Raw genomic sequence first — 14,329 nt, forward strand, 5'->3', positions numbered from 1 at the left:
TTTTTGTTGCTCCTTGGTGCCAAACTATCCATTAAAATGTTTAAATATGTCTGAAGTAGTTATGATGCAATTTTCTCTGGTGGATTCAGATGGAGCAGGAGATCTCCAGGTTCCAGCGTAAAATGACTGACCTGGAATCAGTACTCCAACAGAAGGATGTGGAGCTGAAGGCTTCAGAGACTCAGAGGAGCATCCTGGAGCAAGACCTCGCCACCTACATCACTGAGTGCAGCGTGAGTCAAAATAAAGATGACATAGTATAATAATTTTTTACAAAAGCTTATATGTTTGTTAGAGGTACATTTTAAGTGGTTGATATTAAAGCAGAACTATGCAGTTTTACCCTGATTTGACAGCTTTGGAGACACATACAACACGTGAAAATATGAAACTGTAGGGGGAGCTCTGTTTAGTACATAAGGATGTTTAAGTGCATAATTGCTAGGGATACACTGAAATTAAAATTGTTGGCCGAAACCGAAAATCAGGAAACACTTGGCTGAAAACCGAAACACCAAAAGAAATTATTATACCAATGCTGTACCATGTTTTTTTTTTTTTATCTAATTTTGTTGATATGGCTGGAACTGTGTTTACTTACCTCACTAAAGTCAAGGCATTGCAATTATATAGATTAATATTCATGCTTCAAGAATAAATCAATTAAAAATCTATGAAAATATTTAGGAAAATCTCATCGAACGCATCAGACAACGAGGGTGCAGAGCTTCTCCTTATCCTATTGGACTCTCCGTATCCAACGCAGACTGGATCATTTCTCTATGCACAGCTTTATCCCCACATCCATGTAATGATCTTTATGACGAGGATAGAGTACAGTCGCGGTGAAGTGCAGGGGAGTGAATGTCACGGGGAGTTCATAATGTCTGCCAAGTTTCACTTTTGTGCAAAGAGACTTTCTACCGTGTACTCACATCTTGTTGGAACCGTTTTATCGGTGTTCCAAACTGATCTTGGACAGACTGTAAGCGGGAGTAGACAGGTGCGTGCTGGCCGTAGTTTTTGCATGCCTCATCACAACATCCTGTTTCACTCATTTTGTTGCAGTGATAAAAGTCTTTCGGCCTAAAGCACAGAAATGTTTCAGTGGCTGAATTTTCCGTGCATCTCTAATAATCACTTTCATCTCCTTAGAATAATGCTACATTCCATTTACCTCAGAAGTCGGAACTGGGAGTGCCTCTGAGACGTCTGTCACTAATTCTTACACACTGGACCTTTTAACACATTGGTCTTGTGTTGTGTTGTAATGCTGTCTTCACCACATATCTGTATCGATTTAAACCAACAGCAGCCTTGAATTTGTGTGTGTGTGATTGTGTGCTTGCAGAGCCTGAAGCGAAGCTTGGAGGAGGCTCGTGTGGAAGTCTCCCGAGAGGATGACAAGGCCATGCAGCTGCTGCATGACATACGTGAACAGAGCAACAAGCTGCAGGAAATTAAAGAGCAAGTATGGAAATCATCTCACTCAGCTGCTCCTCTGCCTACTCGTCTTCATCACGATAACTATGTGTTGCATTTCACATTTTTACAAATTGCTTTGACTTACTTACTAACTGAAGCAGCCATGAGATAATTCGGTGTGTCACTGTTACACAGATGAGGGTGTTCCCCTCTGAGGACTCCCTTGTCCTCAACACTCATAAAGGTCATCTCCACAGATGGTATCCCTGCGAGCTACAGTAGTGCAGGAGACTGAACATTACTCAAGTGATTCACTCAGGCTCCTCCCAATATTTTACTGCCTCATTTAAAGCTCTAGTGCGTAACTTTTAATAATAAACAAATGTCAGTAACATTCAAACTGGGGCTGCCACACGCGATTATTTCGATAATCGACTAGTCACAGATTATTTTTGCGATTAGTCGACTAATCAGATCATATGTAAATTGCAGCTTATCGCACCAGCTTGCAGCTGCATTTATATAACCATCATTAGCTTCCAGCTTGAAGTGTTTAAGGTATGTGCTCACTAAAAATAAAGACAATTAAGATGATAGTTCATTCAACTTTTAATGAACTTTGCAGCTTGTAGCAGCATTTCTGACAATTTTTAATGTGATAAATAAAATAAAATGAAGGCACAACTCTGGCCTTTAACATTTTTTTGCTGTAAATGTTTAGTGCATTGTAAAATGGAACCAAAAACTATGCACTATGAATATATATTATAAAACATTAGCACTTATATTATAAAACATTAGCGCTATCACATTTCCTAATCAAACATGACATCAGTGTTATAACATTACAGCAAACACATAACATATGTGTGCTTAAGCTAATGAACTCGTCATCGTTAATATTAACGTTTACAGCTATAAGTATAAGTAGCTCACTGTTGACGTTAATTTTACCAGCTAACTAGCCAATTTGCTTACTGTTCTTCAGAAATGTAATCAGCCACAACGTGCTTACTTTTCAGATGCTCGTGCACTGCATATGCAGTGAACAAATAACGGTACATTGTGTCTGTACATGAACACCAAACAGAGTCAGAGTTAGCAGCTTTAAATCCGTCTGATATACATGTCAGTCCTCATGAGGACAGGATTTTTTTGTAACTATTTTTGTACCATTTTATTACCACGCCAACATCAGAGTGTAACATGTTATATCAGCAAAAAAAATTACAGACTTAACGCAGCGCTGCAGAGTTGCCACAACCACAGCCTTGAAGTTGTATTCCTTGAGTTGTTATCTTTGATTTTGGCATTTTAGTGATAAATGGTCAGTGCAGTAGTGCTCTGCAGTTTCTATAGATCACTGCACAGTGAAATGGTGTCAGCACATCTCTGAATTACATCTTTATCTGTAAAGCAGTGGCAGAAACTGCTGCCTGTATTAACACCTCAATCCCTTTGTTCAGACGGCTCCAAACACCCGCTTGCTACTGTTGCTATTGTACTTAGAAAATCAAAAGATAAAAATGTGATTTTCTTTTTCATTCATATTTCTCCTGAACACAGTAGTATGCTTATTCAAAGGAAACAGCTCTGTGTTAAATATATCTTTTGTCTTGTGACTTGAAGACCTGTACCAGTCAATCAATGTTTTATAAGCAGGTGAAAAATATATATTGAAGCCTGTCTTTCCAGTGTTTCTTTGGACAGGTTTTATTGTAGAAATGATTGGAAATTAAATGCAGAAATGAATGATTACTGTGGGTTCATGAAAGGCAGTTTAGTATTTCTGATAGTGATCACTCCTGTGTGCATCTTGTGTCCTCAGGAGTACCATGCCCAGCTGGAGGAGATGCAGGTTACCATCAGGCAGCTGGAGGAGGACCTGTCAGCTGCCCGCCGCCGCAGTGACCTCTATGAAGCCGAACTAAGAGACTCCAGACAAACGAGTGAAGAGCTGAAAAGGAAAGCTGTGGAATACCAGCAGAGAATCCAGAAGGTATGTTGTTGCTTACAGGTTATTGCTTGTTGCTTCTAAATTGCAGTCCTACTTTGTACTGAGAGAGATGGCTGTTGTCACAGTCTTGCGACCAAAGATGAGCTGAAATCTCAGTCTATTGGAAGCATAAGGATGGAACTTCAGTGTTTTTTTCTTACCTGTGTTGCTTATGTTTTAGGCCAAAGAACAAGGAAAGGCTGAGGTGGAGGAAGTTCTCTCCAAACTTGAGAAGGTACCTGTTTTTCTGTTTGACCCTTGTCAGGTAGATCGTCGTAATTTAATCCGCGCTAACACCAAAGTACTGTGCTTTTTCTCTCTCCCTCTCTCTCTCTAAAGACCAACTCTGAGCAGCAGGTGAAAATCCAAGAGCTCCAAGAGAAACTGACCAAGGTAAGTAAATCATATGCATTTTTTTATTTAATTGAATTTTTCATGATCATGATATCCATCAATAAATAAAGTTATATGGGGAAATTATTAAAAAAAAAGTGGACTAAACCTGACCACGAGGATGTGGGCTGTTCGATTGAAAGGTTTGTTCTATGGAGAGGCCATAGGAGATAGGAATTGCTCCAGCACATTGAGAGGTTTGTCTTGTGATGCACCAACAGCCATTGAGCTCTTGACCTCCCCCTAGGCAGTGAAAGCAAGCACAGAAGCAACTGAACTGCTGCAGAATGTCCGACAGGCCAAAGAGCGATTGGAACGTGACCTGGAGCGTATGCGGGGCAAAAGTGACTCGAGTGACACTTTGAAACGTCGTCTCAGAGAGACAGAGGTACCACACTAAACCTATAATGCTCAACGGTGCAAATGTGTTTATCTATAGGAGAGAAATATTCTTAATGGTTAGTTTAATGTTATTCTCTTCTCGCTGTGTAAGCAGGAGGGCAGGAAGACCCTGGAGAATCAGGTGAAAAGGCTGGAGATGGTTGAGCGGCGGGAGAATAAGCTGAAAGATGACATTCAGACCAAATCCCAGCAGATCCAGCAGATGGCTGAAAAGATCCTGGTGAGTGAGCTGCAGATAAGGCTCCAATCCACCCTTAATTTCACCCCCTCTGCCCACCTCACCCAGTCATTCAACTCTCTCTCAGTCTGTCCTCCTCCATCATCGAGCTCTCACATGTACACACACTTCTCTTTGGAAAGCACCCTTCTAGCCAAAGTCTAAAAAAAAAGGCCTCTCATTAACACAACTGTGCATAAATAGATTTTTAGCACACATGTAACTTTACCAGTGTCCACATGAGCAGACACTGCTCAAACCAGTGTGGATTTCCAGCTGGAAAGTTTTTCTGTATATGGTTTGAGAGAAGACAGTTTGTATTTGTATTTTTGTATTGTATTTGTATTCTCTTACTGTGTAGAATACAAACAAGGCTACACTGATTTACATTAACATGCCACTGCATTGTATAGTGTTTCAATTCCTTCTGAACTTGACTTGTGACTTCACTTCCTTCAGGAACTGGAGGACAACCTACGAGATGCCCAGTCAACAGCCCAGCGGATGGAAACACAGCTTGTTCAGAAAGAGAGGCTGTATGAGGACAAGATCAAGGTGGGAATGTTGGATATTGTCCAAATGTATTATAGTCCTGTAATAAATCCTACATTTATGCGGGTTAGGTTCAACTGTTGCTATTATCAGAGTGGTGTGTTTATAAATATATAAATATGTATGTATATGTATGTATGTTTAGAGATATGTGTGTATATATATATATATATATATATATATATATATATATATATATGGACTGTAATGATATAAACATATCTCTAAACTATATATATATATATGGTTTAGAGATATGTTAATATATACATGCATAATAGAATGTAGTAACTCCTAGTCATAACTGCCATTTTATATCACTGCATGTTGTGCATGTTGGTCAGAGCTGACACCACACTAATAACTGCTTCTACACCAGGTCGTACATTAACTGTACAACTATGTCCAAACCCAAAGATGCTTTTTTTCTTTTTTTTAAGCCAGTGCCTTTTAATATAGTGGACTGTAATCTGTCACTTATTCACTGGTTTGTCTGATCAAGGTTCTGGAGGCCCAGATGAAGGAAGACCTGGCAGACAAGGAGAGTCTTGAGACCAGAAGAGCGCAGCAAGAGGAGGAGTCGAGGGAGAACTGCAAACTTATCAGTGAACAGAAAGCAGTAAGGAAACATCACAAAGTTTTCAAAACCTGTGTCCCTTCGGGTCTTTGCCTAGCTGTTTTTAAACTTAATAAAATGAACACTGAATATTTTCAGATATCAATTTTGTTTTATGAAATGCTTTTCTTTTTACAGACTTAGCATTATCAGTTTATGTTAAAGTGGTTTTAAAAACACTAAGCGAGTCCACTTTACTGTACAAGTCTCACAGTGTTTAAGTTTATGTGAACATATCATACCTTTTTTATTCTTTTTATACTTTTATACCTCTGAAGTTCTTGAAATTGGACAACTAGAATCAATGTGTTTTTTTTCTGCCGAGTGGTGCAGAAAAAAACAAAAAATGTACAAGGGGCTAAAAATAAAATGTAATAAATATATAATAAAATCTAGAATTGGATTAAATTGTAGTATACTTCATGTTACCCTACAAAACCCATGGGCCTCATCCTAATCTGGCTAATGTGGTAAAGTTGAAGCAGTTAAGAAGCTTTTAGAGGTAGTCATCTGACAATGCCAGCAGTCGATTTCAGGCAACATCTCTAATAGGATTTTACTGGAGTGCAAAATTCTGTTTCTTATAAAATAAATGTCCTGCTGCAACATTCTTAGTAGGATTTGCCTTTCAATCAAAGTGTAACATATAAGCCTTGTATCTGAGCCTTTTTTTTGGGGGGGTGATGCACAGTAACTCTATTATTGTGTCTCCCTGTTCCTGCAGACCATTAACGCAATGGATTCCAAGATGAAGAACTTGGAGCAGCGCATCGGTGAGCTGTCAGAGGCTAACAAGCTGGCCGCTAACAGCAGCATCTACACCCAGAAGAATATGTGAGTTCACCAGACCATCTGCCCACACTGTGCTTTCATGAGCGCTCCCACCCACACTGGCTCTGTCTCCTCCAGCCTCCAATTGCTTCATTAGTGTGCACTTAGGTCTTTGTTTAGCATGGCTGTTCCGTCTCCCCCGGTGTGTAAACTGTGTATCACCTCTTAGGTTAAATACTGAAAATAAATGTTAAATAAAAATGTAACGGAATGTTATCGTTTTGCTTACATTATTTACCGTCTTTGCTACTTAAAGGTCCAGATTGTTACATTGAGAAGGATTTATTGTTAGAAATTGAATATACTACCCATAAGTATCTTTGTAAGTGTATAATAGCCTTTAAATAAACATTTTTTGTTTTTTGTAGCGCTATAATAAGCCTTTTTCATTCACTTTAGGAAACGTCCATGCGTTATGGAGGCTGTAGATAATGTTTCTACATCCAACGTTGACAGAACAAGCGTTTTGAATTTGAAGTGGTAGCTTTCTATGTAAACAAAGAGGAATTACACTTTTTCTGGCCACTGTAGTTTCCTTATGTACTTGAGAGTCGTCCATTTGTTATAATCTGCAGTCTTGCCATTAGATTTCACAAATCTTGACACATAAGACCTTTAAAGTTCTATTTTTTGAATGACGATGAGCATAGTAATAGCCGTGTTTCTTTCCTTTTCTTTTCTTTTCTTTCTTGGGGTGGTCAGGAAAGCCCAGGAGGAGATGATCTCAGAGCTGCGGCAGCAGAAGTTCTACCTGGAATCTCAAGCCGGCAAGTTAGAGGCTCAAAATGCCAAACTGGAGGAGCACCTGGAGAAGATGAGTCAGCAGGAGCAGACCAAGAGGACCCGGCTACAGGAGCTGGAGAGCAGGCTACGGGAGGTGAGTCAACAGAAAATGGCAAGCTAAAAATGCCCGTCTTTAAGGAACAACCAGTGGAGCCTCATTACAGTCCACAAAAGGGATAAAAGCAGCTACCACGCTCAGATCCCTTTCAGATAAAGAGCTATTTACTACAGCAGGGCTTCTATGGTACCTCCACAAAATGCCATTAGGCCTGTACACAAGCTTTGTCTTCTGGATTAGTGGCACACATATACACTTATGTATATATATATATATATATATATATATATATATATATATATATGTATATATATATGTATATATATATGTATATATATATGTATATATATATGTATATATATGTATATATATATATGTATATATATATGTATATATATATGTATATATATATATATATATATATATGTATGTATTTGTGTGTGTGTGTGTATGTGGGTGTGGGTCTGGGATGGTGCGACAGAATTTGCTGATCAGTTGAGAGAGAATTCATTTAACCAAATGAAAATGCAGCAGGACAAGTAAAATGTTGTCTATGAGCTGTGCTTGTGAAAAACTGACAACACTGATAACCAGAAACAAAAGTCCACCCATGCATCCGTCAATTTTCTACTGTTTATCTGGCATTGGGTTGAAATGACATCACTTCTAGACCAAGCATCTTTCTTGTTTTCTCGCTCTTGCTGGGAGATTCTGACAGTTTTCCTGGACCACATTCACTATATAATTGCTCCATCATTTAGTGGGTTTACCGCAGGACCATCTATCCACCCAAACCACCTCAACTCGCTCCCTTTTGATGCATGCAGCAGTGACGCAACACAAAGAATAGCTTGACTTGATGTGAAACGGTTAAAGTCAAGGTTTTAAAAGTACAAAGCGCCTATTCCATAAAAAAGGCATTTTGAAGTAAGTAAGGAGCACAGTCAGAGCCCCCTTTCTCCTGTTTGAGAGCTCCTATCCCCTGACGTGAAGTCTGACCACCTTGCTGATGAACAACCTGCTAATTGTATGTCATAGCTAACATAACATAGTAACATCAGCTGATAAGGCACGTCACCACCTAACATCAGGTGACAGTTCTGAGGAAGGCGGAAGATACATGCTGAAACTGGTTAACAAAGGTAAAGGTAAACAAAAAAATTAACCAATCAATCAGAAGACATAATGAACTTTCACAATAGTTTATCAAAATAGTTGACGAATCATCATCAGTTGAGATTTGATGCCCAGTGACACCGACTATCTGATCCTCCTCTGAAAATTCAATACTGTTCAATAGTAACACATTTCCATTTACACAAAGCAACACTCATGAGTACTGTCACCTTGTAGATGGGCCTCCAACATGAAGAGGAGAAGATGGAGATCAAGAGGCAGGTGTCGGAGTTGACCCTGTCACTGCAGGAGCGCGAGTCTCAGATTAGCAGCCTGCAGGCTGCGCGTCTTGCCCTGGAGAGCCAGCTGCAGCAAGCAAAGACCGAGCTGGAGGAGACCACTGCTGAGGCTGAGGAGGAGATCACTGCCCTCAGGGTGAGACAATCAAGTGCACCAACACATGTGTGCAATTAATGTTAGTCATCTAAATACAGGTGCTTGTACTGTGAGTGGATTCAAACGTAGCCTGTTAGTATTTGGCACGCACTTCATGTAAATTAATGTTATAAATCATTCCTTATCATTTGTGTCCGATTCATTGTTGCTCTTCATCTTGTTTCTCACAGAATCACAGAGATGAGATTCAACGCAAGTTTGATGCCTTGAGAGACAGCTGCTCAGTAAGTGTAGTCACAGCCCTTTGTCTTGTTTCTCAGCAGAAAAAAACAATTTGTGGAGGTTTTCATGCAACCTTTTACAAATATGCAAATTCATGTGCAATTACAAAGTTGGAGTAATGTAGGAAATGTAGTCTACTGAAGGAAGTTTTTGACTGGAAACGCGGCCTCCTTTCATGGAGCCTTTTCCTTTTTTCATTCACTTGGTAATTGTTTGTCATTTCGTTTGTTTTCAGGCAGATTTTGTAAACACAGAGAGGCGTTGCGCTGTTTTTCAATCATGTATTTGGCTGCTGCTGATGACATTTTTCCTTGCAAAACCATTGGAGTAAATCCAGTCACGTCCAGTTCTAGTCTGTACTTCCTCAGGTGATCACTGACCTGGAGGAGCAGCTTACCCAGCTGAGTCAGGAGAATGCTGAGTTGAACCGGCAGAACTTTTACCTGTCCAAGCAACTTGATGAAGCATCGGATGAGAGGGAGGACCAGCTGCAGCTCAGCCAGGAGGTGGACAGGCTGAGGAGGGAGGTGGCTGACCGTGAGATGCACCTCAACAACCAGAAACAGGTAATACACACACACACTGAAATACTAGTGGCCAGTTAAAGGTCCAGTGTGTAAAAATGTGTGTCATCTAATAGGGAAACTGCAGAGAGACGTCTTTGTTTGTGTTGTAAGCTTCTGCCCTGGCTGGTGTGACCTCTTAGGCTCCTATAGAAACATAAAGAATAAAAATTCTGAGCAATTATACACTTAAGGGCCATTCACATGCAGTGTAAATACACATGGAAGAAGCCATTTTTTCCAAGGTATTGTGAGGTTGCACCATTCTTTCGCCTATTGTTACTAAGAACTCAAAACCAGGGAGCTGTCTCTGAGTGAATCAATTAATGCAAAGCAAGGAAGAAGAAAAAAAAAATCATTACCAGTGCTCACCTCAGCTTTGCTCCTCGATATCTGTGTGGAGAAAGAAAGGAAGAACTCACCATGTCTTGGTATACCTGATCTTTCACCAACTGATTCAGGAGCTTTGTCAGGATGATGAAGTTTTAAAAACTTATTTCAGAGTTGACGAAGACTTCTTTTTGCCCAAGTATCAAAAGATGCCCTGGTTGTGTTCCATAAAGTTGATATTTAAATCTCAATTTGACACGCCCAGAAAGACGAATATACAAACTTACTTATTGGTAGTATATTTAGAATTTGTTATATTTCCCCACTTGGCCACAGGCTGAACCCTCCTAAAAGTTACACTCACTAAAAAACTGTTTAAATGTTATATTGATAATTTCCAGACCAGAGAAATTATGCATTATATGATGTAACATAACAAATGGCCTCACCAAAAGCTGAAAGATGGCCTTCCCTGTCTGGTCTTGTGTTCATTTATTCCAGAACATTGAGACACTGAAGACAACATGTAGCATGTTGGAGGAGCAGGTGGTCGAGCTGGAGTCTCTAAATGATGAGCTGCTGGAGAAAGAGAGGCAGTGGGAGGCTTGGAGAGGGGCCCTGGAGGACGAAAAAAGCCAAGCTGAAAGACGCACCAGAGACCTCCAGAGGCTGCTAGACAATGAGAAGCAGAATAGGTAAGATTCAATCATAAATGCTTTCAACAAGATTGTTTCTCTCTGCTATTTACTTGCATATAAAAACCCACTGTCACACTATAGATTCATTAAGATATATTGCTGTGCTGCTCTCAGGTTGCGTGCCGACCAACGCAGCAGCGAGTCTCGGCAGGCAGTAGAACTGGCAGTCAAAGAGCACAAAGCTGAGATCATGGCCCTACAGCAGGCGTTGAAGGAGCAGAGACTAAAAGCCGAAAGTCTGTCAGATACTGTGAGTCACAGTATCATGAATGAACCTCATCCCCAAATGTCCGTTTTAATGACTTTGATTTTAACATGCATTTGTATGTTCTCACAGCTCAATGATCTGGAGAAGAAGCACGCCATGCTGGAGATGAATGCCCGCAGCTTGCAGCAGAAACTGGAGACTGAGAGAGAACTGAAACAGAGGCTCATGGAAGAGGTGCGATGGGAAATACTTCTCTTTGTTGACTCTCTATGACTCTCTATTACTTAGATCACTAAGTATGATCAATTCTTCATTGCCTTTTACTGAGCAAGCTTTACTGAGAAATTTCTGCTTGTATCACACCTTTTAGTCTTGTGTTGATTAATAGTAGAGTCAACAATAAGTCAGATTTACATTGCCACAATATTACTCACTTACAATGTAAAACCAGCTTAAATTCACTTAAATACTGATTTTATATATAATATACATATGTATGTGTTTCTACAGCAAGGTAAGCTGCAGCAGCAGATGGACCTCCAAAAGAGCCACATTTTCCGCCTTACCCAAGGCCTGCAGGATGCCCTGGACCAGACTGACATGCTCAAGACTGAGAGGACTGACTTGGAGTACCAGCTGGAGAATATACAGGTGCCCAATACAACTTTGCATTTTAATTAAAAGCAGCGGTCTCTGAGGAGAAAAGGAGCCTTAGTCAGATATTAGAACAACTGAAGTAACAATTACCCCAGCGAGACTGCTAAAGTTAGTACTTCATCGATGTGCTTTCAGAGGAAATTCTTATCAAGTTTTCTTCAGAGGTGTTTCTTTATCTTTATCTTTTTTTCACGTACTGCAGGCTGTGTACTCTCATGAGAAGGTGAAGATGGAAGGCACTATCTCCCAGCAGACCAAACTCATTGACTTCCTCCAGGCGAAAATGGATCAGCCCACCAAGAAAAAGAAGGTCCGTTAAAATATTTAGTGCTTCTTATAATCCATGGTAGATTCACAGATTTACTTGTTGCTTTTGAATTCATGTACGTTAGTAATGACATCTGTGCGTTTTTATGTATGAATTCAGTACCATTCCCCTCTGGAACAGGGTATATTTGGTCGGCGTCGGGAAGACGTAGGCACCACCACGAATGGGGCGCTGATTCCGCAGGCCCAGGCCCCAGCCGTTCCCATGCAGTACAGTGACATGAAACTTGCTCTGGAGAAGGAACGTTCGAGGTGTGGAGAGCTAGAGGAGGCTCTGCAGAAGATGAAAATAGAGCTACGGTCCCTCAGGGAAGAGGGTACGGTCGGATCTCTTTTGTGAACAGATGTAGCACAGTCTCTTGTGCCTTATATCTTAATTAATGGCATCTCTTCGCGAGCTGATTCCTGGAGCTAGTGGATAAATCTTTGATGCTCCAGGGGTATTGTTCTGCAGTCATCATCCTCCTATAGTTTACCTACAGTCTGGGACACTGACTTTGTAATGGCTGTTGACAGTGTCACATAGGTGATTTGAATTTGGTGATCACATTTTTCTATTATAACCCCAAGCCCTAAACACCCCAAATTGAGACGAGAATTGACAGACTAAGGGTTTGGTCTTTTGCCAGGTACATTTAGTGGAGTCATACTGTATGTCAGACTCAGACACTTTGATCATAGAAGTAACTCTTGAATCAGTTGGTGAAAGATAGAATTAATCCAGACACATTTTTTATACACACACATATTGAACAACAACGCTGTCTTGAAGGAAAAGTGGGATTGGTAATCCATTGTTTTTAGTTTAAGTAAGGCTGCAACAACTTCAGTCATCTCAGCAGCTCCCAGGTTTTTGTTTTTTTGCTTAGTAATGACGGACATGACTGAGGTTTTTTCTTTTTTTTTTTTTAATAGAGTCATCAAGACAGCATCCTACCTCCACTACCTACACCTGTCATGACCTATTAGATACATTTAAGAATCCATCAGTGTTTTTGGTAATTGAACCAAATGTGATATCACTGATCTGATATTGAGTTGTTGTGTTTTTTGCTTGCGGTCACACAGCGGCTCATTTCAAAGCCCAGGAACACGGGGCTTCTTCCACTCCAGCCCAGGCTCGCCATCAAATCCTCATGTCTGCCATCGTCAAATCCCCAGAACATCAACCCAACCCCAGCAGCCTGCTCAACCCCTCCACGCGCTGCAAGGAGACCTCCACACCAGAAGGTCACTCACACACAGATACACACACTAGAAAACAAACACCCAAGCAGAATAAATGCTGCCTTCAGCTCATCTGACTCGGTATGAACTCTGGTGTGTCCTCCACTCCACAGGAGTGTTCACCCTTAGGCAATCAGTGTCAACACAAGGGACTCCTTGTTCACATATTTTGTTTATGTAGTGTGTTTATATGTGTGTTTCTTTTTCTTTGGGTTGTCTGTTCAAGCATGATTATGAAGCTGAATAAAATGGGATAACTTTTTCTGGCATGTTAGGCCAGAAAAAGCAGTTTTCGGGTTAATTCACTGTGCCTTTATTCAGCTAATTATAATCCTGTTTGGTCCTGTCTCACAAAGTAAGAATTGTGGATTAGCCAGGTGGGATTGGATTTTATCCAGGCCTTCCTCGGCCCATCTTTTAAACTGTTCTGTGGGAACATTACATGACAAAGCACTCCAACAGTATAATCGTCTGCCAAGGAAACTCACGTTCCCTCAGTGTCGCACTCAAAATGGTGATACCTGTCACCACCACCCAAATCTAATGACTTCTTCTTAAAGCCACAGCCTACATGTTGTGCATGTACATCCCCAGAAGCTTCCGTCCAAATCTGTCATTTACACACAGACAAATGCTGCCAAAAACAATCTCTGAATACCATGATGCCAGTAGTTATGGTACCAGAATGCCTCCATGTGTATTGTCAGGGAGACAAATGTTTGGATAACCGCTGCCTGACTAAATCAAACTTGCTTTGTGATTGAGACACATGATTGTCTGTCTTCCTTTATTGTCACTTAGCTATTGTTAGACTGCTCTCTCCTCTCTGTCTCTTCCCTCTTGCTCCTCACAGAAAAGAGGAGGGTCACCTTTGAAAGTAAGTTAGCAGTCACCACCACAGAGTGTCTCCTCACATGCATGAGCTCATCAACATGCATTATACTGTACACTCGAGACACATTTCCATTTTCAAACTGTGAAACTGTCCTGTCCTGTCTCAGTAATGTGTGACTTGACCAAAGTCTCTTAAAGTCTGTTGTGCTCTCTCTTTACCCTCAGCCTCATTTCCCAGAGTCATGATTTAGATGGCTTATGGCAGGATAGGTTGCTTTTCACCAAAGAGCATGTTAATGCATTCCATGCTCATTGGCATTCATAATCTGATTCTGATTGACTATTTTACAGTACGTTCATAGCTTAATATCTGCAAGTAAAACAATTCATTCATTATTCAAATTGCCCCATGCTGCTT

The 14,329-nt window shown here is 40.5% G+C and overlaps 1 protein-coding gene across 11 annotated transcripts in view; it reads left to right on the forward strand.

Annotated features, from left to right (window-relative positions):
- cita (citron rho-interacting serine/threonine kinase a) overlaps positions 1 to 14,329 on the forward strand; it is a 46,825-nt gene that overhangs the window by 19,120 nt on the left and 13,376 nt on the right. For 3 of the 11 annotated variants that reach the window (XM_058630863.1, XM_058630868.1, XM_058630872.1), the window contains 22 exons: positions 90 to 233; positions 1,352 to 1,471; positions 3,254 to 3,424; positions 3,603 to 3,656; positions 3,761 to 3,814; positions 4,062 to 4,202; positions 4,308 to 4,436; positions 4,893 to 4,988; positions 5,488 to 5,604; positions 6,326 to 6,435; positions 7,135 to 7,309; positions 8,627 to 8,824; positions 9,016 to 9,069; positions 9,436 to 9,633; positions 10,462 to 10,655; positions 10,773 to 10,908; positions 10,996 to 11,100; positions 11,377 to 11,517; positions 11,726 to 11,833; positions 11,951 to 12,167; positions 12,919 to 13,080; positions 13,931 to 13,954. In XM_058630863.1, coding sequence (XP_058486846.1) covers positions 90 to 233; positions 1,352 to 1,471; positions 3,254 to 3,424; positions 3,603 to 3,656; positions 3,761 to 3,814; positions 4,062 to 4,202; positions 4,308 to 4,436; positions 4,893 to 4,988; positions 5,488 to 5,604; positions 6,326 to 6,435; positions 7,135 to 7,309; positions 8,627 to 8,824; positions 9,016 to 9,069; positions 9,436 to 9,633; positions 10,462 to 10,655; positions 10,773 to 10,908; positions 10,996 to 11,100; positions 11,377 to 11,517; positions 11,726 to 11,833; positions 11,951 to 12,167; positions 12,919 to 13,080; positions 13,931 to 13,954 — 2,848 coding nt within the window. The remainder of the gene's footprint in view (positions 1 to 89; positions 234 to 1,351; positions 1,472 to 3,253; positions 3,425 to 3,602; positions 3,657 to 3,760; positions 3,815 to 4,061; positions 4,203 to 4,307; positions 4,437 to 4,892; positions 4,989 to 5,487; positions 5,605 to 6,325; positions 6,436 to 7,134; positions 7,310 to 8,626; positions 8,825 to 9,015; positions 9,070 to 9,435; positions 9,634 to 10,461; positions 10,656 to 10,772; positions 10,909 to 10,995; positions 11,101 to 11,376; positions 11,518 to 11,725; positions 11,834 to 11,950; positions 12,168 to 12,918; positions 13,081 to 13,930; positions 13,955 to 14,329) is intronic. The other 8 variants (XM_058630865.1, XM_058630869.1, XM_058630866.1 and 5 more) reach the window with 6 other exon arrangements.

This window comes from Solea solea, chromosome 6 (genome assembly GCF_958295425.1).
Source record: "Solea solea chromosome 6, fSolSol10.1, whole genome shotgun sequence".
Lineage (NCBI taxonomy): Eukaryota > Metazoa > Chordata > Actinopteri > Pleuronectiformes > Soleidae > Solea > Solea solea.